The sequence below is a fragment of the Passer domesticus genome, chromosome 1 (genome assembly GCF_036417665.1).
Source record: "Passer domesticus isolate bPasDom1 chromosome 1, bPasDom1.hap1, whole genome shotgun sequence".
NCBI classification, from domain to species: domain Eukaryota; kingdom Metazoa; phylum Chordata; class Aves; order Passeriformes; family Passeridae; genus Passer; species Passer domesticus.
The window spans coordinates 83,286,299-83,311,161 of NC_087474.1; the positions used below are offsets into that span (position 1 = coordinate 83,286,299).

The window sequence follows — 24,863 nt, forward strand, 5'->3', positions numbered from 1 at the left end:
GGGTAATTTTAATTGCTCACATAATTCTTAGAAGGCAGTGACTTTTTTCATAGCCTTTCAATGATGTCCAATAAGTATGTGTCAGGAAGTTGATTTAATTGATTTAAGGACCACAATGAGCAGCCTGCTTTAGTATTGAAATGAAGAGGACTGTGGGAATGATTAAATTTTATAGAGAATTTGCATGATCAGAGCTTGTCCTGGAAGAGAAGTGCAAAATGAGAACTTGCACTGAGCTGAACATTCTTATTGCCTAGGAAGTGCTCAATTGCACTTTTGCTTCAGGGTATATTGAGCAGAAATTTTCACATCCAAAGCAATATATGGAATTATACAGTTAATAGAATACTAATAAGTTACCTCACTGAAATACTACAGGGTGGTAAGTCAAACACTGCCAAGTATTTTAGAATTATTAAATCTTCCACATAAGACTATAATATAAAATTATTAGGGAAATCAAATTACAACCCTTTTCAATACACGTATTTTACTCCTAGAATTTTAATGATTGTTGCATTATCCTTTATGTGTTTCTGTTCATAAAATTTCCAAAATTATAAACAATGTTTTTGTAATGTTACTTTTATTCCAATGTGGCCCAGCTCTCATTCAGTTCTCGATCCCTGGCTTTCTGTGCTGTGTGAGTACTGGTATTTCAAAGTTTCTTGTATGTGTCATGTTCTTTGCCTGGGACATCCTTCTTTTGTTCATTGCTTCCCACTTCACATTTCCTGTCAATCACAGATGTTTATCTTTCATTTGTGTGATGTAATATGGCAAATTAACAACTGAATGATTTGAAATTCAATTAACAATTGGGTGTGTCGAAGCAATTGGTGCTTGTGAACAAAAGGTTTACTGTGACAGGTTAAAAGGAGTCTGAAGTCCTGTGTGAGAAACTTCATTGTGTAGCTAAAACATAGAACACATGATTTTTTTAGCATCAAAATATATTAATTTGGGCATACAAAACTTCTATTGTAGTGGGCTGCTAAGTAATGTCATACCTCTTCCAGGTATACCCTTCTTGGGCTGTATCACCAGGATCCACAAAAATTGGTTAAACTTGAACAGGCCTACTTGGTGCAGCAATGCCCTGAAACCATGTAAGGGACCATATGGCACAGTAGCAAGGAGAAAAATTAAGAAATTGTTCAGACATCAACAATCATATGATAAGTCCCTTTACATCTATCCGTAAGAAAAGAGAGAGTCTTTGTGCACACACATGCAGATTATTCTTGGAGACACTATGATACTTTGCATATGCTTACAAATATACTTTTTGGAATGGTTTTTCAGCCTTCTGCTAGTTTTTAAACATTGATTTATGGTGTACTTTGGTGCTTTTAAAAATATTCAATGCTCTCAAAGGTCTTCATGATGTACAGCTAGAATTCCTAGATAATTTTCAGTGTATAAAGGCTATTATTTATGAAGATTTAATTAACGATAAAGAAAAGTCAGTTTTTATCGTGTATCAGTTATTAGCTGCTAATAGGTGTGTGAAGTAATGGGGGTTATTAGGCTGCAACAGTGTTTGTGCAAAGGCACGGACCTCTTATCTATCTATTTGTGCACTGCCTGGTTGTTTGCAAAACAGCAATGGCTTCAGAATTGCTGAAGAGCTTTAGGCTATGTTTTGTCCATTCAATATAATATAATTAAAGAATACAGCCACTGCCACCCCCAGACTATATCCACTCTGCTTAGTCTGTAGTCCTGTTACCTCCTAAAAATGTTATATGGATGCTTGAGTAACACATTAAAATTATTTAGTGAAATTTGAATTAAATTACTATTCCATAACTGCTTTTTTCTTTTGAACTCTAAACTAACAATCAGTATTTAGCCTAGAGAGGAGCACTGAAATTACCACTGTATAGCAAATAAAACTTAAAATCAAGTCTCCTTGATCACTTGAGATTATCAAAAATTATGAAATACAGTTATAAGTGTATAGTTGTTGAAAACAGCATACTGTATCAGTTTCATCTTGGGAATTTTTCCTAATAATTTGGCTGCTTTGCATATAATCTCTGGGCCCTTCTTTGTAAACACATCCTGGTGGGATTTGCTTATCCTCTTCAAAAGACTTCCATGTCCTTGCGTAAGCTTTGAGAAAAAAGAAATGTTCATGGGGGAGAGAAGAACCAGGATGTCTGAGCTGTGTGTTGGGAGGTGAAACATAACCCAGGGTACACATGATGTACAGTTCTCTGAAGATATGCAGCTTTACCCATTTTTCACTACACAGGAGTGAAAAGCAAACAAAATCTTTCTACAGTGTGTTGGTGTTGGGTTTCCAGCATGAAGGCAGACCTATGTAAACTGCCAGGTTTAGGTGCTTGGATTTTCTGGTACTTTTGGAAGTCTTTCTATGGAATCCATTGTATGGAAATATTGTGGCATGTTAGAGACTGTCACAAAGATAAGGCATTTATAAAACTAAGAGTGGGGAATAGTTCACAGAGTTTGGAAATAACTTGGCCTAACTCAGGTTCATCCCTGTCTGCTGGATATGGATTGTGTTAGTACACTTAAGTAAAATAACATGGCAATATACAATAAGATAAATCTGGGAACTTTCAGTCTGATGAAGTAGTTTCCAATAAACTACTTCATTTTAATAAAATGATTTTATTTTTTAAGAAGTTTTCTGTAAACAATATTGATTTATTTCCTCTGCTTCTTTCCATGGTCTCTTTGGAAACATAACATTTTATGTTGAATGCTGAATGACGTGTCGCATTAGAGCTTAGTGTGATTTGAAACAGCTGAAATAGCTGTTTGAATCAAATGTTATATTGGAGACAGGCCATTCTTAATAGCAATGTGATTACAGTTTTCATAGGATTTTTCCTCTTTCAGACAGCCTTTCTTCTGCTTAGAATCATTCCATCTTTCTTACCTTGAAGACACAGTGGGCACATAAGCATTAACCATTTTGTGTTCAGGCCCCTGGGCTGTTTCCTGTTTCCAGTGAGGTTATGAAGCACTTCTGAAAATCCAGTAGTCCAAAGGGACATCTGTAAAAAAGCAAACATAAGGTGAGATACTAGTCAACAAAATATGAGTAAGCATTTAGTTTTTCAAATTACGTTTAATCCCTGAACAGCTGTGAAAGCCAGCCTGCAAATAGTACCCATTTTATGGGGAATCTACATTAATGGAACATTTCATTATTTTTGCTTTCACAAAATGGGGCCAGTATGATTAAGATTGGCTCAAAAAGCTTGGTTCTCCTTTGTTCAGTTGTGTAGATGTGAAAGCATACATTATGTAATAGCCTTTTATTACTTTGTTCAGTCTAAATAAAATGAAGGGTTGGTCTTTTGGGTATAGCACTTACAAGATTAAGGATGGATAGAGGTGGAGAAGGAAGTTAATCTCCAAGACAGTCTTAAGAGATTAATTGTACTATGTTAATGTGTGCTAGTTCTGTCTGTGGATGTGATTATCATAAAAATAAAAATTAAAAAAAAATCACTGGGCTGAGGTTTGTGGTTTGGTTTTTTTAGTAGTTCTTCTCAGCTACAAATAATTTTAAACATTAGTTCTTGCACATTCAGTAGATATGGATAACAGATTAACCTTTTTCCAAGTCTTTCATATTTCTAAGTTGTAACTTGTTCTTCCCTCTCACATGCTTTTTTTCTGTAGTGTAGCAGCACCAGTTTGTTCCATGTGCCATGACAGTCATGAGAGTTTCTCTCCTCCACACCTCTCTTAAAATGTGGTGTTCAAAATGAATTTATTATTTTAGCTGAGCCCTTCCCATTGCTGCTTGAGAAGAGAAGATATACTTTATTTTTCTTAGAGGTAATAATTCTCCTTATATATCAGTTTATTTTTTTAAATCCAGATGATGCCTGCCGTTAAATCATATTCAGTGATCTTTGCCTCACAAGCATTAAGATGGTTGACATTTAGTAATTTTTCTCTGTCCACCAGGCATGATAATTATTCAATCACAGGAAGAATTAAGAGAGGAACTGGAGTGGAAAATGTATACTTTTAATCAGAGAATGACTAATTATTCTGAAGCTGCTTCAGCCAATTCATGTTCTATACTAGTAGTAAATTCATTAAGCCCATGCTTTGAAAACCTGCAAATTGCAGTGAACAGTGTGTGGTCCTTGAGAATCCCTGATTCTCCTGCTGAGCTGGTTTTATTTTATCAACATGTGAATGTGCTGCTGCTGGGTTTTCTAAATGTCTTCTAACTGAGTCATCCCATAGCTTAGCAGTTGCCTTGCTTACAGCTGCACACCTTGTCCAGTGTTGCTCTGTCCCCTTCAGGGGGAGTTTATATCGCTTCTCACCTAGAAAGTGTTTGTGGATTTCTTCAGTATGTTACATCTCTTGGTTGTAAAACATATTGTAACCCAGCTAATAGGATTGCAAAAGGTGCCCATTCACATCTGAATTCTTAAATTACTCTTTCCTGTTTAATGCAGAGATCATAACATCTTGCTGCCAATATAAATTGTATTAGCTACCTGTCCTACACTGATTTGTAAAAAGAATGCTGCTGTGCTAAGACAGCATTCTCCAGCTTCGTTCAATTTATCTGTAAAATACTGCTCCCCCAATGAGTATTGAATCAAAATGTTCAATCTTGCTTCTGTTCCTAATTCTCTTAGAGAATTATTTCATCTTAGACATCTCTGACTTTTCTATTTTGTGCCTTGATGTTGTGTATTTTACCTTCTTCTTTCCCTGTTATTCCTTTATATTCATATTTAAAAACACAATATATATTATATTTTTGAGGTGTTTGTTTCACTATGTTTTGAATGAAATTACAGTGTCTTAGCCAAAGTCTATTCTTTATTGCATTTTCTATTCCCCTTTTACACTACAAAAGCTTTTGTTTGTGCCATACAGTTTCTTTCAAAAGTTACTCCTCCTTTGTTCTTCTTGTCTTTCCTGAACATAATATTATCATAATCTTCCAGGCATTTGGGATACTGCACCAGCTCTCTAAGATGCTTATTATATGGTTTTGAACTTTCAAACCAAAAAATGGTGCCATTTTCTAGGTTTACTCACTGTGCTTTTTGTATTAATGTACAGATGCCAAAGACATCTGATTAGATCCCTAATGTGGTATCTTCTTCACCCTGACTTACTATCCCCCGTTGTTTTTTTTTATCCTTCTTGCCCCTCAACTCTTATTTATTCAGTCTTACATTCTTTTTTTTTTCTTTATCCCTACCTAACTAACATGTTTGTGTTAGCATACACATATTTCATCTCTAGAATCCTTTTCACTAAGCTAGTACATATTTTTTCCTTCCTTATTCCCCTCCAGGTACCCTAAGACAAAAAAAATCATCTGTATGTAATAACTCAGTGAAAAATATCCCCTAAGTGATAAAGGCAAAGAAGTCCAGGTGACACAATCAGTCACAGATTTATTTCCAGAATATTGTTCCATAGAACTGGAGTTTTTTTCTTACGAGAATATTGTCTGTAAGGTAATAAGTAAAAAGAGTAAGGTGTTTTTGCAAATGTTGATACTGTGGAAAACGCTTGCAAACCTTGGCAGGGAGGAGCATCTGTAGCAGATCTCAACAATTTACATAAGTAAAGCTTTTGGAGGGGAAATTAAATTGGAAAAGGTTATGGAACAGGATTTGGAAAAACCCCAAGGCACAGAACCATTGAAGAAGCTTCTGTCCAGTTGCAGAGCAGAAGGGACTCACATGCAGCATCTGTCAGGACTGAGGATAGAAATGACAGCAGCAGTGCTGCTGCTGATCTGGTTGCTCTGTGACATGACTTCTTGCTGACCTCATTGTCTGTCAGTGGTGTTTAGCATCTCACCACACTAGTTTCCAGAAAGGCGCAAAATTTGCAACAGTGTGAGAGTGACTTTCTATCATATTCAGTGTATGGACATTAAACACCTTTCTCTCTCAAAATGGATGTACTTTTTTTAGGTTTGGTATTTATTTTTTTTTTGCTGTCATAGAGCTGTCTGTCTTAAAGAGTTCCACTGAGTAACATGAAGAGGGATTGCAAGCTGGAAGGTTTGTTTATAGGCACTGGAAGAAATGACACTTGAGTTCTTCAGCTATTAGACAAAAAATATCTGTTTTACTCTAAAATAATGTTTTAAGAAGAGGGAGGAAATCATTGCTTGACATTTTCACTAAGCTTTGCTAATGTGTATGTATATATATTTCATAATATTGTAGTTCTGTGCTTCTCAACACTCAGGGAAAAAAATCCCCATAGTTTATTTCAGAATCATAATATACACTTTAATTACATATCACATTTTCCTTTGAGTAGCATCAGTGAATATCTTTAGCAAGTACACTTCATTCACTGAAGTAGATGGCTTTTTGTTGCTGAAACTGAGAACAAATCCTTGACATTCTTGTAGTAACATAAGGATAATACTGTCATTGACATTAGATTCTTATGCTAGTCTGCCTTTCTCAAATAGGTGTTTGGAAGAGGAGTAAAAAAAACACAGAGATAAAAAAGAAGCTGTGGGGAAAAGAAAGGATAGTTGTCAACATGCCAATGAAAATCCATTTTCAAAATTCAGGCTAGAGCAAGTAGCAACTTGTGAGTGACACTGGATGGAAATTGGAAAAGTGAACACAATGAGTCATAAGTATGAAAACATTCAATGTGATGTATTACCATTTAATTTATGTGACCTTTACAGCCTCCTAAGAATCACCTTTACTTGCTATTTGGAGCCATTAATCCATTGGATGTTAAGAAATTGATGTAGGACCTCAAGTAACCTTCCTCCTATATTTGTCTAAAGTCCTAATGTTCTTGTAATTGCTTGCTTTACTGTAAAGCAAGATATAAATGAAAATAGGAAATCTAAAATATTCAGCATTGCTTCTTCCATGCTGACAATACCATTGGGCCATTGCTTTCTTTTTCTTGCCAGATGCGACAAATTATGTTTGTAGCAATATGACAGAGATCCAGTCTGACATAAACTTCTCAGAAGTGAGAAGCTGGATGCCACCCTGTAAAAATATCAAAGCAGATTGGATAAAATAGTAATTCTTTATCTACTAGTTCAGTCATGATATGCATTAGATAGAAATGGACTTCCTTCCCCTGGAGTGATTTTGATAACAGATGGTCAACATTTCCTATACTGACAATTTCTGGAATTTTGTTGTGCAGAAAGTGTCTGAATATATTGGAGTATGTGTACTCTTGTAGCTTTGTCTTTATGGATTTATTTCTTAGCCAGCTTTTAGACATTAGTATTAATAGAAGATGGGAGATTCAGATTTTTCTCTTGAATTTGTAACTCAAGAATTGTAAGGAGACTCTATCACATATAGATGTTCTGTCACATTTTGTGATCTTCTATGGTGTTTTCCTCCTTGTAAATGATGAAGAAATCTGCTGATAAAAATGGACAGATCATCTGGTTCTTGATATCCGAAAAGAGTAACTTTATTGAAGATAACTTTCAAAAGCATGGATTTTCTGGCTTAAACCTGGTAGGGAGTAAACATCACAGAGCTGCTCTGTCACTCCCCCTCCTGTGGGATAAGGGTGAGAAAGGGAAGGCTAAAAGTGAGAAAACTCATAAAAACAGTTTAATAGGGAAAGCAAAAGCTATTCACACAAGCAAAGGAAAAGAAGGCAATTAATTCATCATTTCCCATGGGCAGGCAGGTGTTCAACCATTGCCAGGAAAGCAGGGATCCATCACGTGTTAAAGGTGATGTGGGAAGACAAACTGTATTGCTTCTGATGTCTACCACTTCCTTTTTTCCCCCCAGATTTATTGCTGAGCATGATGTAACACGACATGGGACATCCCTCTGATGAGTCAGGGTGGCCTGTCCTGGTTGTGTCCCCTCCCATCTTCTTGTGCACCCCCAGTCTACTCACTGGAGGGGTGGGATATGGACCAGAAAAAGGCCTCAACCCCAGGCAAGTGATGCTAAACAATAAGGAAAACATCCCTGTGGTATCCACACAGTTCCCAACAAACATCCCAAACATGGCACAATAAAAGATACTGTAAAGAAAATTAACTCTACCACAGACAAAATCAGTACAATGAGGAAATGAATCAAGGGATTCTAGTATTTTATGCACCTAGTGGGATTAAGTGGTGAAATTTCTTTTTGCCTTAGTTTAATAAAATTTTAAGGTATTAATTATTTTAGAGAAATACTTCGTGTTTGTTCAAACTTTTACTTTTTAGTGAAAAAAAACTATATGAAAAATATCTCAGGTGTATGCTGCATATATTTCTATATATTTCACATTTTGAAAGGGTTTGCCTTCAATCACAGAATTACCAAAATTCTGTTGTCCTAAGAAGAACAGCTTTTTTTTTCCCAGATTGTTTGTTTTAAGGTATCTGGGTGGTATATACATCATTATCATTTCAGTCATGAGGCTGGGATGGAAGTATATAACTGAACAGACACTTTGAGAATGTTTTTAATTCTGAGAATTGAAATTAGAGATTTTTTTTTTCTGTCTTCTTGTGGTTACTCATTTGTGATCTCTACAAGGGAGATTTCACTTGCTGTTCTTGAGATTTGGTAAATTTACCGAGGAATATTATTTAGAGAAAAATGTATAGATACTGCCTAGGACAGCATCACTCATTCAGAAATGATATCAAAATATTGCATATAATATAGGACAAGGTAGGAATAAGTTTCTGTAACACATTGTAACCCTTTAAGAAGTCTTTAACTGCAAAGAACAATATATCATTAATCACTTGTAATTTTTTTCCATTAAAAAAAATACTGTTGTTTAAGAAACAACAGTATTTGAAGTTGAATTATTAGCTGTAGATATTTTAGTGGAACAGTCCCTTGTTCTAAAAAAACAAAATCTTAAAAACCCAAAACTCAGAGACCAGATGATAATTGACAGGCATAAGTTATTTCTATATACTAAATTCCTTGTATTTATTGTGTAAAATCTTTGTTCAGTCACATTAAATACCAATAAATGAGATGTTTTTTACACATGGAAATATGTTTTGTATTCTTACTGACTTCCAATTGCAATTAAACTATAAACATTTGTTTTACAATTGTAATAGTATTTTATTCATCTTAGATCCAAAATAGAAAAAAAAAAAAGAGGTAATTAGAAACTGTTGTAAATACTGTGTGCATGAATTACTTATTTAAAACCACAGAATTCACAGTACATCAGGTATACTGCTAGAAATGACTAAGTTTTACTGGCATAAATGTAATTCTACAGGCATCTGTTAGGAAAAATATTGATTTTCTACCTATTTGTGGAAATGTATCATTTTAATTAGGACTATTTGTTGTTTAACAAAGGAAGTAATTGGATAAACCTGTAAAGTATGAATCCATCTTCCCTTTGACCATAACAGTTACCTTGCTATTCTAATGCTGTATTCCTAAACTGTCAGACAGCTTCTTGTGAGCTTGCTAGCTACCAAAATGTGACAACATAAGCACTGTTCGGATTTTGTTTTCTGGATTTTTTTTTTTTTTTGTTGTTGTATTGGACCAAAATATCAAGAATCATTGTCACTTTGGATATGGTGTGGACAGGCCAAGACTGCCTAGCAGAGTCTCTTGCAGGTTTGTATTTTCAGTTTGTACTAAAAAGAGCTGTTAGGTAAAAAATAGTCTTGCTTGGTGTTACATGGGACATGGAGGGCTGGTCAGTATTGGTTGAACAGCCAATATTGGTTGCTGTTTTATGAGTGTCAGCGGCCATGTAGAAGGAATTTGTAGTGATAGAGGAAAAAAAGAAAAAGAAAGGAAGAAAGGAAAAAACACAGAAAAAATTAGCAGAGGTTATTGGAGGGGACTTACCAGAGAAACAGACATGAGTTTCCTTGAAACACAATATTGAAAAGAATGAACAATAAAATACAAATTAAAAGCAAAAGAACATCTTGTTAGTTTTCACTTGTTTTCTCTTCAGAATATATTTTCTATCTTCATATAATATTCCTGCTAATGTATGCTTTGCTGAATAAGCATCCCTACAGCTGCAAAATTTATACATGTACACATGCTTATATATACTGAAACAAAACAAATAAGCAACGGTACCGAGAACTGGAAACTTGAAACTTTATCAGCTATCCAACCACCTTTCAGATGGTACTTACAATAAAGCATTTACTGTCTAAAGAGCTCCAGTATTGTAATCCCAATTCCAAAACCATTAATGGAATTGTCTAACAGAATTCAGTTGTAAAAGAAACTAGCTAACACTAAAAATCTGTCAAAAAGTCTAATTCTCTCTGTGCTCCTCAAACTTTTTTATTTTCTATCTTGGTCTTCTTTTAGTCCTAGATCCTGGTTATTTTAGCAAATAATTACAGACGATTAATTTGCTTGTATGACTGCTTCATTTTCATCCAGACTTCAGTTTTATCCAAAAGAAAAATTTCTTATTTCTCTTGGCTGAAAAGGACAAAAACATCCGATGTTCATTTTAAATAATACACCAATAAACAATGTACGTGCTGTATATTACCTGCCAATTGCCAATCCACTCTATTCCAGTGTTCCAACTTAGAAGACTGGTTGGCCAAAAACTGTTATGTTTTTAAAAAGTAACATGTTGTCAAAGTAAACCTTACATAAGTTCTCACTTGCAGATCATTGCTTTATGAATACCAAAACCAAAATCAACCAGCTAACCAAAATCAACAACAAACCAAACCAAACCAAAAAACCCAGCCAAAACAAACAAGCAAACAACAACAACAGCAACAGCAACAAAAACAAACCAAAAAACAACAACAACAACAACAACAACAACAAAAAAAACCTCCCCCAAAATAGCAGAAAGTTATTAGGTAAAAAAGTTGGTCTGGCTTCTATACTCCTTCAGGCAATCTCTGCATACCACAAGACAATGTCTCAGATAAATGCCAAGGTCTGGGTAGTTTACCAGGCATTCTCCAGTTTTTTTCCTTTTTACAGCTCTTTTAAGAACATGTTCATCTGTAATTACATGGGATTATTCCAGGCTTTCTTAAGTCAAATCACTGTGTCCATTCATTTTGAGTTGTTCTGGAAGATCTCTAGTTTCTGAGTTTAAGCAAATATATCTGCACACACACCACTATGGGCTAATCATTCCTTTTTTCTTTATACCACGAGTCAGACTTTTTTGGTTGCTACTTAGTCCCTCTCCTTGCAAAAGTCATTACTTTGGAATATCTTTACACTTTACACCATTGGTGTTGCTACTTCATTACTTGCTGCTAAGCAAGATTTGGTTGTAGGAAAGGAGATGCAGGGTGCTGATTCTCTTCAGTCTTTATTTTTCTTCTCACTCTCCACTTTGTCCTGTTTGTCAGTATGAGTGCTGTTGAAGTTAGTGATTGTCCAGAAAGTGAAATTGTGAAACAAATCTTCAAGTTGCAGTCCCCTCATGCAGAAGTTACAAAAGTCCTCCTGAGTTTGCCTTATTTCTTGCATGTTTTGAAGAAAAGGGCTGCTTATGCTTACCCACATAACTTCATTTAATACTCCATTGACAGGCAGTTTTGTTTCTTCATTTGGTGCAGCAAAGCAGATATTTTCCCTATGGACTAAGGAGATTCTGCTTGTTATTCCATTTTGTAGTTGCTCATTAGTCCACACTCAATTATGTCAGTGTTCTGTTGTGGCATTGGAGTCCCTGGGTGAGCAAGGGTAGGTTGGATTCAGTCTACACGGGGACTCTCAGCCAATGTCATCCAGTACTAAATGCAGATGTGTCACTGGCTAGAGAGCTGGATGGGGCTAAGACCTCAGCCAATCACATGTGTAACTGGAGCTCCTATAAACGGAGCTGCAGGAATAAACTCGAGGCTGTTTGGCACAGGAAGCTTTGGTGTGTGTGTGTGTGTGTTGTCTCTGTCTCCAACCACTGACCCCCACAGAATACATGGATTTTAAACATAATATTCTATTACTTGCATTTTGCAGCTATAATAAGTTCAGTGTATTTATCGCTCTCCAGAGCACAGCTTTATCCTACAGGTAGGAGCTTACTGTTGTTTTCTTTTCTACCACACATCCTCCTTACTGAGGAGGCAAATAATTTCACTTGACTAACAGTAAGTCTATTGCTAGTCATATATGAATGACCTTACCAGGCAGGCTTGGAATGCGATACATGAGTATAGGATACAGAATAAAAGCCTCTCAGAAGAGGTTACATGGAAGACTACTCAGTATTGTATGCTGAGAGTTCAAAAGGTGCAATTTGCCTTCTTGTCTATCACCTACTTTCTCTGCAATCTCAGGTGATCTAGAATAACAATAATATTTTATTACTGCATTCTGTAGAGTCAATAGAAAAGAGTATATTTCTTTTCTGTATCATAGATAAAGCAGTAGTGAATGTCATAAAGATTGCTAGTGTTGCTGTAACTAATGATCCAAGATGTTACAGATGAGGTATTATAGCTCTTTTAATAATGTCAAAATATTTTGCTAGCCTATCTGGATGTATTTGGAAAAAAAGAAAATCATAATCCAAAATATTCTTTCAGGTGTAGAAACCCTTTCTACCTGAAATAAAAAAAGTGGAGTTTATACAGAAGTTGAAGAAATTTCTCTAATTTTAATTAGATAGCTATCAATTGCATTAATTCTGTAAAGAAAAAATGTATATACATATATATTTGCCACCAATGAAATAGACTGGTATGAAAATATTGTTGTAGAGAATAACAAGAGATATTTAGCTCTCAAGGGAAAGAGAGATTTAGTTTATAACCTGCAGACATACAGAGGTTAAAAAGGAAGGGAGAGAGAATATGATGCACAGTAAAAAGAGTCACTCATTTGAGTTCATTGTTTTTGTTTCCTGGATGAGTTTTGAAGTTCTGTTCCGGTTTATCTTTGAAAGGTGTTTTGTTGGTTACCCTTGAAAATCAGGAGAGAGTGATCAGAGATGAAGTAACTGTTTTGAATAAAATCTCTCTAGTGGCAGCTAGATGTAGCCCTTACCAATTACCTACGAAAGGTCATTTCCAGTGCAAGTGATTGCTGATTTCCACTCGTATTTCTCAGAAAAGCACACAGCAAAGAGTGTGAAATGTGTAGCATTATGGAAGGAAAAAAAAGGATGAAAGTAGAATTCAGTGATTTACTTCTCCAGAGAAGTGATGTTGAGAAAAGTTTCTCCTCACATTATTGATGTGGGTCTTACAAGTGTTTTTTAGCACATTGATTTTTTTCCTGAAATAATTTTCAAGTATTTGTTGTTTTTCAGGAAGTGTTCTACCTAGATGACACCTGAGCAGGAAAAAGTAGGCATGTCCTTATTTGACTTTTATCACAAATTTAGTGTCTCTCTTCAGACTATCTCTGCAATAGTCCAATATTACTACTGTCTCCTCAGATGCTATAGTCAACCTCAAAAAATGACAACATATAGAAGGCAAGCAAACTAACATATATATCTCTGTATAACCATCAAACATAACAGATGTGTCAAAAGAAGTTGTACAATACAAATATGTTCTTTAATGTCAACAGATTTGTCTAGTGAATATTTCCGAAAGCCACAGGTTTAACTGATGTTTCCAGTTCAGTTTGGTAGTCCCAACAGAATCTATTGCATTGTCCTGACCTCTTGTACCTTGAAGGCTTAGACATAAACAGAGATTCTGTGAAGCACAGAATTACACAGATACTACAGAAGGCATTCAGAACACACTTGATCCAAGTATGGAACCCAGAGTCAGACTATGCTTAATTTATTATATCAATGTTTGCCTCTCTGTTTATATACAGCAGTGTTAGTATATGTATAAATTATGTTTTCTGAGCATGAAAAGCACTCTTGAATGCCAGTGTAACTATAGTACAGTTTTACATACACAGAAACATTAAGTGAAAATTTACTTGCCTCCAAAGTTTCTAATTGACCTGTATCCATCATCAGTTTATAATGCCCATGCTTATGTGCTACTTAAGAGCAGATATCCTTTCACAATCCCAGTCAAGACACATCCTTTTCATTATTAAGATATGCAAAAAAAAAGTAAATTTTATTATATGATTTACAGGTTTTTTTTCATGTAATCCCTCTGTAAAACTAATTTTGAAAAATGTCAGATGCAGCCTGCTGTGTACTGGTTTAAAACAAGAACCATTTGGGAAGAAGGAGCTCTTCTTGCATACCTCATTCAACAGATAGTTTCACATTGCATAGGCAACAGAAAATATTATATTGCCTAAATTGAAAACATTTCATCATGCTGCAATGTACTGCAGATTGTCTAAGGTAAGGCACAAAAGGCTACAGACTGTTATACTGTCTACATGTATCTGGTATATTCTTAAGAGATTTCCTGTCATAGTTTGACATTTGTAACAGCTTATGAACAAGCTTATAAAAGAGGATCTATAATTCTGACTCACTGAAAGTGAAGAAATTTTGATCATTTCATCCAGCCACAGCAAAGTAGTATAATGAATATTAACACTCCCTACAATTTTTTTTTTCCATAATATCAGATCACCATGCTCCAACAAACTGCATAAGGAGACTTTTGCTTTGCTAGATTAACTGAGAACAATACAAAAAGCCATAGCAGAATTTTAGCATGCTAAAATAATTATAAAGTAATTGAGCACAAGGTGAAACTTCAGGCACTTTAAGAAACATTTATAGGAAAAAAAAAATCAAATGCATTGCAAATGTACCTTCTTGTCATTCAAGATTTTATTTTTCTTCCAAATATGAGTTTTATGAAATTTGTCAATAACTGAATGAATTTTTCAATACTTACACTTTTATTCAAATAAGCTTGGGAAATAAAATCATATATTTTACAAACTTTCTTAAAATTTGATCCTCTTGTTAATTTCAACTGCGATTTTTCGTGAGAAATGGTTCCTTCTGTTTCTTCCTGACTGCTAAGAAAGAATGTAATCCTTCTGCTATCATCTAATTAGCAGGAATGTGAATGTCCATGCTGCAGGCACAGGCACTAACACAAGTTTGAGGAGCCACTGTGTAGACATCAATGAACACTTTATTAAATTACACAGTTTTCTAAGCAGGCACAGCTCTCAATGCCCCAATTCTTTACGCATTAGTGAACTGCCTCTGCTCTCTAAAGCTGTAAGGTTTCAGCCTGAGCTGAAGATATAAACTCCTGATGAGATTAGAGTGAGTTTTTAGATATTTGGCACGCTTCTGTGCTTATTCTATTTCCCTAATAAGGCTTAGAGTTTGCTGGCAGGTGAAAGCATTGGATAGCAAAGGCTGGGAGATTTAAAATTCCACCTGCCCAGAAGGAAAAGAATGTCTTTCTCTGAACTGTTCAGCATTATTCATTTTAATTCACCCTGCTCAGGCAAACACTTCAGTACATGAAGAAGGAATATTCACCAGGTCTAGATACTCAGTGATCTCTCAGATTTCATTCTTGGCAAAATTAATGTGGAATTTTCTGATATATTTATTTCCAGAAAAGCCATGGTCTGTCAAAGATGACATGTGAGGAATAAGAGAAAAAAGGGAAAGGAAAAAGGAAAGGAAAAAGGAAAGGAAAGGAAAGGAAAGGAAAAAGGAAAGGAAAAAGGAAAGGAAAGGAAAGGAAAGGAAAGGAAAGGAAAGGAAAGGAAAGGAAAGGAGAGGAGAGGAGAGGAGAGGAGAGGAGAGGAGAGGAGAGGAGAGGAGAGGAGAGGAGAGGAGAGGAGAGGAGAGGAGAGGAGAGGAGAGGAGAGGAGAGGAGAGGAGAGGAGAGGAGAGGAGAGGAGAGGAGAGGAGAGGAGAGGAGAGGAGAGGAGAGGAGAGGAGAGGAGAGGAGAGGAGAGGAGAGGAGAGGAGAGGAGAGGAGAGGAGAGGAGAGGAGAGGAGAGGAGAGGAGAGGAGAGGAGAGGAGAGGAGAGGAGAGGAGAGGAGAGGAGAGGAGAGGAGAGGAGAGGAGAGGAAAGGAAAGGAAAGGAAAGGAAAGGAAAGGAAAGGAAAGGAAAGGAAAGGAAAGGAAAGGAAAGGAAAGGAAAGGAAAGGAAAGGAAAGGAAAGGAAAGGACAATAATTTAGGAAGATATAAGTGGGATAAATTCTCATCAGAGGAAGAAAGAGCTAAATTCACTATCGGGGAGACTATAGCAGAAAATTTATGGGATAAATACAACTACAAAATATTATGGAGGGAAATTCAGAGGACTAGCAAGACTTTCTCTAAACCATGTGTCTAGGACTGTATCATTTGATGTGGAAAAGCCATGTTATGCTGGCTGGCAAGCAAGAGAATTTCAGTTGCTTTCAACCCACAAAAGCAAATCTAAAGCTACTTTAGAGATTAAATCAGATAAATGGAAAAGGATGTAGTTGATCTGGAATGAGCAATCCATACTCATACAGGAGAATAGGGGAGAATAGTGGTTGCAGTGGTCACTGGTAGCAGTGGCACCAGACACAGGAAGACATTATGAAAATAAATAATGGCATGGAAAAAGAAGGGAAAGAATTCAGTGGGATCTAGCTTGAAAATATCTTGAGAAATACTCTGGTCATACCAGCTGCAGGCAGCCCATTTCAGAAAGGAGTTTGCTCAGACTGTCCTTCAGATCCTTCAGTCATATCTCATTTCAGCTGCCAAGTATCCCTGCAAATATATAGGAAGCTTTCGTTAACACTTAACCTAAATCACTGTGACTGTGAATAAAATAAATTCCTTAGACTGTCTGTAGCGTGCATTAAAAATAATTTCTGAATTTCAAGAAGTGGTTCTAAAAGCTACAACCATAGCCATTTCCTCCTCTTCTTTTCTTTTTGTAGACTGGATAACTACGTGTAGTTGTTCTTCCCTTAAAAATATTTTTTTTAATCTAAATGTTTTGTTGCTAGCCTGATGTCTAATAATTTACATGTTATAAATAATTAGGTGTGTGTTCAAAACTGAATGCTGAATTTACAATGAGACTTGAGTGGAGAGGAAGGATTATTTCATACTTCTTAAAAATAATATTCCTGTCCACATATCTTCTTTCCCATTTTTTTTCTTCTTTTTTTTTTTTTTTAAATAAGTGATAAAAAATCCACTATATTGAGATTGTTCAGAACTATTGTACTTCTGCATTATTTTCTCCAGAACTGTGCCTCGGTAGGTGGGAGGACAGGGTTAAAAGCAGAAGAATGGCAAGGGGGGGCGGTAGAATCGCTCAGGTGACTGTGCATCTGGGAATGCCAAGGCCTGGAGAATAACAATATGGGATACCTCACATAGTACAGCTACTGCTGATGATGTCATTGTTTTGAGAGATTTGGAGGCAGTCTCACAGACGTGCTTGAGCTCCCTGCTTTGGGAGAGAGATCAAAGCAAAGATCATAAAAGCCACGGAGGAGATCAGAGCATGGTGGTAAACTACATGTACACTGGCCCTTGACAAATGTGTGCAAACAGCAGGGCTGCTGTCCATCAGGGTGGACTGAGCCTGATGGTGCCTGCATTCCCTCTTGGCTGTCTCTGCCCAGTGCTGCTTCAGGATACTCTGGGTAGTGAGTAACAAAATGATTTTACTCTTTTCATTTCACACATAGGTTTGTGGTTGTTCTGGCTGCCTGCCTGTGTCAACTCAACACAGTAGTTTATTGTTATTCTGTGCAACCGATTATGATCTTTCCACTTTTTTGCTACATCCTGCAAATTTCACATAGTGTCTTTATTTATTTTTTTAAATACTTTGATTTTTTTCTTTAATTCAGCAGAGAGGGCATATACACTCTATAAATGTAATAAATTAACTATACTTGTTCATCCTGATCATGCAGAAGAATACTGGGTGGCTACCCTCTGGAACTTTAACTCAGTATATACAATCAGATGAGAAAGAGTAATCCAGAAGAGAGAGTAGAGTGCCACATGTAACCTGCTGTGGGTACCTCACAATTTACAGAAACTTAAAAGATTCAAATAACGTTTTCATGTTCACAAGTCTCCCACCATTTAGTCACTGCTGCATGTATAATGTATATGTATACTGTATAATATCTCCCACAAAACTTCAGCGACAGCAGTAAATTTAACTATCTATGTAGAAAACTGCTATAATAGTGTGGCATTCTCAATGTCTTACTGTCAGAAAAGGTATATTCACTGTATGTAGAGAGCTAACAATTATTGTTAGCTATCCAGGTAATCTAATTAACACAAAAAATCGTCATTAATAAACAGTCAAAATTGTTACGCAAGATAAGTTACTAATATCTTCTGCCTTTCATCCGGTCTTTTGCTCAGCCTTTGAATGTCCCGCTCTGTCTTAAGCCTGAGGGTTTCACTCTTCTGTTAGAAGACAAGGGAGAGGTTTTGGTGAGGCATACAGAGATTTTGAGAGGGTGGAGGACTATATCCTTCACAGCAGAGGAACTAGAAGGGAAGTGGGTTTTGATACCTTTTTCCTTTTCAGTTTAACAGCAGTTTGGAGTTGTATTTTCCATGTTTTGGATTTCTGTTCGCTTAACTATTGTTGTGGGTATCCAGTTACTGAGCTACCAGTGGAACATGGATTGCATCCTTAACCTTCCACTTTGAATTTCGTATAGTGCATATTTACTTGTTTAAAAAAAAAAAAAAAAAACAAAAAAAACCAGAATTTTTAGTACATAAATATACTTAAAAATATGTAAGGTATGCTTATATATAATCTCTCATAGCCCAAAAAATAAATTTCTCTAGCAAAAGTTGTAATGTTCAGTATTTCTTTTTCCTTTCTTTTCTCTGCTTGTTTTTCAGTACCTTTCCCCCCAAAGTCTCCTTTAAATGAAGCTGTTTTGATGATTATGAAATATTATTAGTATTAAAAATTATAATACCTAGTAGCTGAAATGTTAGTTGTTGGGGTTTGTTTTAGTTTAGCCTTGAACTATGTACATTCAACTCAATTTCCTAAGCAGATTAATGTTTGCAGGACTTCATAAAGACTGAATTATAAGGTTCAAAGGTATAACTGACTACTTCACAAATTCCTGTTATAATTTAATAACTTGAAGTGTGGTCACTGGTGTGCAAGGGTTCTGCTACAAGCTATGAAATAAGCAGCTTATTGACAATTTACCGATTATCTTCGTAGTTCAGAATCAAGCAATTAAATTATGAATGACATCAGTTGACTTCATTGGAATATAATACATAAAGGAATGAACATAAATCAATAATACAAGGAATGATGATATTAGAATCCATTACAAATTGATCATTTGACAGACTTAATTTGTCTGTTTCAAATATTCTTAATATATAAAAATGCATTGTCTTCTTTTACCTTGATATCTTACACCAATGGGTTACACATACAGAGAGAAAGATTTGCTGTGTTTTGAGTTGCAGGCTCTTGCAAAGCTGTCTGTTTAAAGTCCTTGCTTCATTGCACTATGCTCTAAAGCATAAGAATTTCTGATTTTGATAGAGATGGCAGATAAATAGACACAACTAAATTATCTGAGCTTTTCTGAGGCTCAGTGAAAATACAGATTTTTTCTGCACTTAGCTTCTACATTACTTCTACTTTTACTAACTTGTTAAATAGTCCCTATTACTTCAAATCCTAGCCAGAGGTTTGACTTTAATTTCTGATACCATAAGCCAGGAATCAGAGTTGCAATGAAACCTTAGCACCTTAGCAAGTTGACTAGTTCAGGGAAGACCCAAAATGGTAGGAATTATGGCTCATGGCTGATGGCCATAGGAACTTTGGCAGTGGGCTGAAGGCTGGAGGAACTGTGATAGAAGGTCTGCAGACTATGGTGGTAGCTCTCTACCAGTGGCTGGTCCAAAACTTTGGAGAAGACAGAAAGTAAGAAAAGTTTCTCAATGTGGCTGTATATAAGAATGGCACTGTTGGCATCAGCTCTGCAGAGCAAGAACAAAACAAGAACAAAATATGCTCTGCTTGCTTCCAGTATAATAAAATTAAATATTATTCTCCTCATGAGATTCCAACACAGTTTAATCTAATTTTCAGAAAGCATCTTTGTTCCAAAGATTTCTTTGTTTTGTACAAACATAGCAAAAAGGATTGAAAGACAAGATTAGAGCTGCAAATGGCTCCCATGTGAAAGAGAAATTGAGAAAATAGGACCAGCATTGCATAAATATCTTTCCTTAAACAAGCTTTTTGAAATGTCACATAATTAAAACTCAGTTCAAGTTTGACCAAGGTCAACTACAGAACAAAATTCTTAAATGGTAGGTATCCCAAGTAAATTTTTTGTTGTTCAAATTTGCTCCTCACAAGAGAAATTTACTAAAATTTCTTTATTAGAAAAAATTAAAGTTTTTTGAGCTGTATTAAATTTTCTATTTTAAATTTCATTCTGTTGAATTCCGAAAGTAACTATATATGAATGCCAAAAAACAGACAAAAGGAAGGCATAATTTAATATAGAAATAAAATCCCTGGTGTAAAAGTTCCATCTCCTGAAGTAAGTGGACCTTCGACATATGCATCAGTTGAAAGCATTCACGGCCCATCTTATAGGGATGTTAAATCTTACAAGTTTTAAAATGGCATGAAGTATGTTTTAGTATTGGAGGGAGGGGTTTCATGAATGAGAAGCTATATATAGTGTTTTTCGAATTTTGTAGGAGTTGAAAATCACCTGAATACATTTTGAGCAGCATTAAAACATGGAAAATACTGCCTAATGGTTTCAAAACTGTTACCTGAAAGTTAATGGTGATTTAACAGCTTCAGTGATGATTGATCCATGTTTTGCATACTAGAAATTGTTCCAAGAAAACTCATTATAAATAATACAAATCCACAAACCTGTATAAACAAGAACACAGTTGGGAACAATGTTCTTCTGTAGTAATTTTAATGTAATTTAAAAGGATATTACACAAAAATATGGGTTTTACACAGGAGGATATTACACAAAAGTTGGATATATCTGATAGAACTAAAAATTATTTAATTTTTTTTTTTGTATCTTTTCTATTGTGACAAAAATTCAAGAAGTTATCTAGAAAAAGAGGTAGAGATAGATTTTATGAGAAAGATTGGTCAAACAGTTTAAAATTACTTAAAACTATTTTAAAATCGTTAAATTCTTTTAAAAATAAATACTTTAAGCCAGCAAAGCTATTTAAACTCTTCTGAGTTCTCAAACCCTCCCCTAAGATATTTTTTTGTCAAAAGTTTGACAGTTATCCAACTTGATTTCCAGGGAACTAAAAAGAAAAAAAAAACAACCACACAAACAACAAACAATGAAGAAAACCACAAAAAAATTCCAAACACCAAAAAACAAAATGAAAAATGTTTCTTCCTCCATTCACTCTTCCAGCACAGAATCCAGATAAGCAATCTAATACAGAACTCAGATTTCTGTTTACTTTCTGTAGTTATGGATTAAAAGATTTCCTTCATCTAATTGTGTTCAAATTTTACCTTTATATAATGCTTTTTATTAGTTTAGTCTGTTCTTTCTTTTTTGCTAGCTCATTTTAAAAGGTAAATATTATTACTTTAGAGTAGACTACTATCAAACTCATCCCATTTAAAGCAGGAAACTGAACTCCAACAGGACTCTCAAAGGAGAGAAAAGTCCTTGCTGGTATGTACATCCATTAAGCAGCTGTGCTTGCCAAGTACATTAGCTACTTTTGTGAGTTTAACAAATTTCATCTGAGCTTTCATTCTGCTGACCTAATTTAACAAGAAGGAAATTCAATAACAACCCCTAATATTGAAGCATTATTTCCCAAGAGGCATTTAACAACACTTCTACATCAAATAATAATGTGTGGATAATGGAATACATATACTGAGGGCAACAAGAAAGTGAAAAAGTGAAAAAAAGAAAGGAAACACTCTCTCCCATACACATACACACACAAAAAGAGAGAGTGAGAGAAGAAAATTCTGCATATCCTTTTCAGGAAAACGCAATAGTTTTGAAAATTCTAGGGAAATAATTGTCAAAATTTTAGGGAAATTGAGAGAGAGAATTTCAACTTTGACTTTCTTATGGTCTTTGAGAAGACATATTTCTCGTTATCGTAGAATAAATCTTTGCCTTCTTCTCTCACTCATTATACCTTTGTCTTAAAAGAAAGTATGAGTTGTGATAAATAATTTCCAAGGTGGAGGGCCACATCTCCAGTTTGTACATGCTAATATAATTCAGCATATGTAACATATTCATCATTAGTAGCTTATATTAGAACAGATTGTTCTGTCTATTAATCAGAGTTCACAAATGAGGTAAATGTCAAAATTTTAGGAGAAAGGGAAAAGGGGTAAATGAAATTATATATAACTTGGTGTTTGTTTAGACCAATGAAAATGGGTGTCTGTGAGTTACTGAGAACAGGGGCCAACATCCTTAATGTGGATGCATCAAAGCAGTGGCTTTGAGAAGTTTTTTGGACTTCCAAATACTTGGAGAGTGGGGAAAATGTTCTCCTGAGTGAATATAACTTGAAGACAATAATGGGTTCCTGAAAAGTATCTGTTCAGGTATTAACATGCCTGCCCACAGACACACAGTTTTTAAACTTTGTCACTATATTTCATAGTGTACCCACTTTAAAAATCCTGACATTTTATTACAAGCTCTTTTAATCAACACAGGCTTCCTGGGACAGTTACTTGAGTAACATATCAATATCAAATTGAAATACAGGAAGATTTTCTGAATTTTTTACATAGCTCTTCTTTGAAAAATAAAATATTTAAGATTATAGTGAAATATACTGTAAAGTTATTGAAAGAAGAACACATTACTTACCTATTAAAATCAGAAAAGATGAGAAAAAAAATACCCAAGCTTATTATTACTTGAGTTTTTTGCCACATCTGGTAGAATATTCTAGGAAGTGCAACAAACACCATTGTTTTTTATGGGTATGCTAGGAAAAATAGCAAAACCATCCTGATTAAAGTTTGCAGAAGCTACATGCTATTAAGATGACAAATCAAAGGTTTTTATTATTTACTGGAGGAAAAAATTACCATATGATCTCACTAACAAAAAATGTTATTCTTTAAATGCTTGTATAGAAGTAAGGAGGACTTGACTGAATTTCTCTTGCTGAAATAACATCTCATGGTTCTGTTAGATGAAGAAAGAAATCAAATAAAGCAAAGTGAAAAAAACAAAAGTGGAGACAAAAAAGGGGTGATTTGGGAGAGGCTTGCTCTCTCTCTGTAATATAATTTCCCACAACGAGATTAAATTCAGTATTTCAAGATACTTGGAAAACAGGCTAACATAAAAATGTTTCCTATATTTTAAGTCTAAGCTTGCATCACTCCATATTGCAAGACCATCTCAAGAAGGTTTTCTGTTTAAAAGTTTGCTTTGTATCATGTTGTAGTTCTTCTGATGCATATGATATTTCCTTTTACCATTTAAAATACCCTGGAGAACTGGTGTTTTACCATTTGTAATTTTCTAAAACTACTTTGTGTTAGAGTTTCATGTCTCTTGATACTAAGATTAATAAAACACTGAAATTCTTGTAAATGAAATTGGGTGGAAAACATTTGAAGCAAAGGCATCAGTATTTAATGTGTAAGTTTCGGCAATATTTATCCACCAGTCTAAATAAAGAACACTCTCAGAAGTTTCTAAATTGATTTTTTTTTAAATGGCACTATTACATTTTTTAAGGAAGTATTCTTACAGCAGCTACTTGATAGATTCAGTGTTCCTCCTATATGGATAACCTTTATATTTCTGACCAGATTGCTTTCTATGTCATCATGTTTTTTATGTGAAGGGTACAATAGCAGTGATGTTGGACAGTAAGGAGTGAATGCATTTCAACTTACATTGTCTCTTCTCTGTTTATTTTCAGGATTTAGTTACTGTGTACAGTTCAGAGATGAGCTGCTGGAAACTGCTTGGCAGAATCAGAGACTAGATACATAAAAAACAAGCCAAGAAAAACAAAACTTTACGCTCCACTGCCGACCGGCTTGAAGAGCATCAGCAGTGGAGAACTATGACAATACAGCAAGTCCTATTACTTCTGCTGCTCTGGATGTGGCTGCCACATCCTTGCCATACAGAAATGCTCTTCAGAAGGACTCCTGATCTCAGACCCAAAAGCTTTGGAGGACGTGCTTTAGGGAATGATGGGAAAGCAATGCACCGCCAGAAGCGAGGCTGGATGTGGAATCAGTTTTTTCTTTTAGAGGAATACACAGGATCTGACTATCAGTATGTAGGCAAGGTAGGTTTCTCATAAGGTTTTCGGTATAATTTTCAAGTGTTCTTTCTTTCCACAGTCCTACATTCTGTGTTTTAATCTAATTTGTAAGAAGCAGATTTCCAGTATGTTTCTCCTACTAGAATCACTAAGTGTTGCTAGTTAGAGCTACTGAGAAATACTTGAAAGAAACAAATGAAAATATTTTTGACAGACTTGTTTGTTTAAGAACATCATACCTTCCAGCAGCCCACTCAGTATGTCTTCATTGTCAAAGCATAATATTGTATAAATCATTATAAAATAATTTTCCAGCTTTGTCTGTGAATATTTCATGTTTTATACAAGATATTGCATTCTTTTTCTATGCTTATCTTTGAGGAGTGCAACCTATTTTGAAGAAAAAAATATTCTTCCTCTTTACCTCTTCCTGAAAATCAATTAACTGCAGGGAGTAAAGTTTATTTGCAAACCATGTGATAGAAATCACGTGGTTAGGAAGTAAACTGCAATAGAAGACAGCAGACTGGTACATGTGACGGTGTAGCTTACTAGAGGTCTACATAAATTACACTGGAGGTGTCCTTTAAATAATTTTCTGTTGATGTTTAGGTTTTCCCAAGGAATTTATCAAAAATATATATAATGCATAATGCCACAATAACATTTAAACAGGTACCAGATGTTAATTCAAAGTAATTTTCTTAAAA

The 24,863-nt window shown here is 35.1% G+C and overlaps 1 protein-coding gene across 4 annotated transcripts in view; it reads left to right on the forward strand.

Moving 5' to 3' along the window:
• The window catches only part of CDH10 (cadherin 10), a 94,782-nt gene that overhangs the window by 14,390 nt on the left and 55,529 nt on the right, over nucleotides 1-24,863 (forward strand). For all 4 annotated transcript variants that reach the window (XM_064427489.1, XM_064427509.1, XM_064427500.1 and 1 more), the window contains one exon: nucleotides 23,800-24,177. In XM_064427489.1, coding sequence (XP_064283559.1) covers nucleotides 23,947-24,177 — 231 coding nt within the window. In that variant the 5' untranslated portion in view covers nucleotides 23,800-23,946. The remainder of the gene's footprint in view (nucleotides 1-23,799; nucleotides 24,178-24,863) is intronic.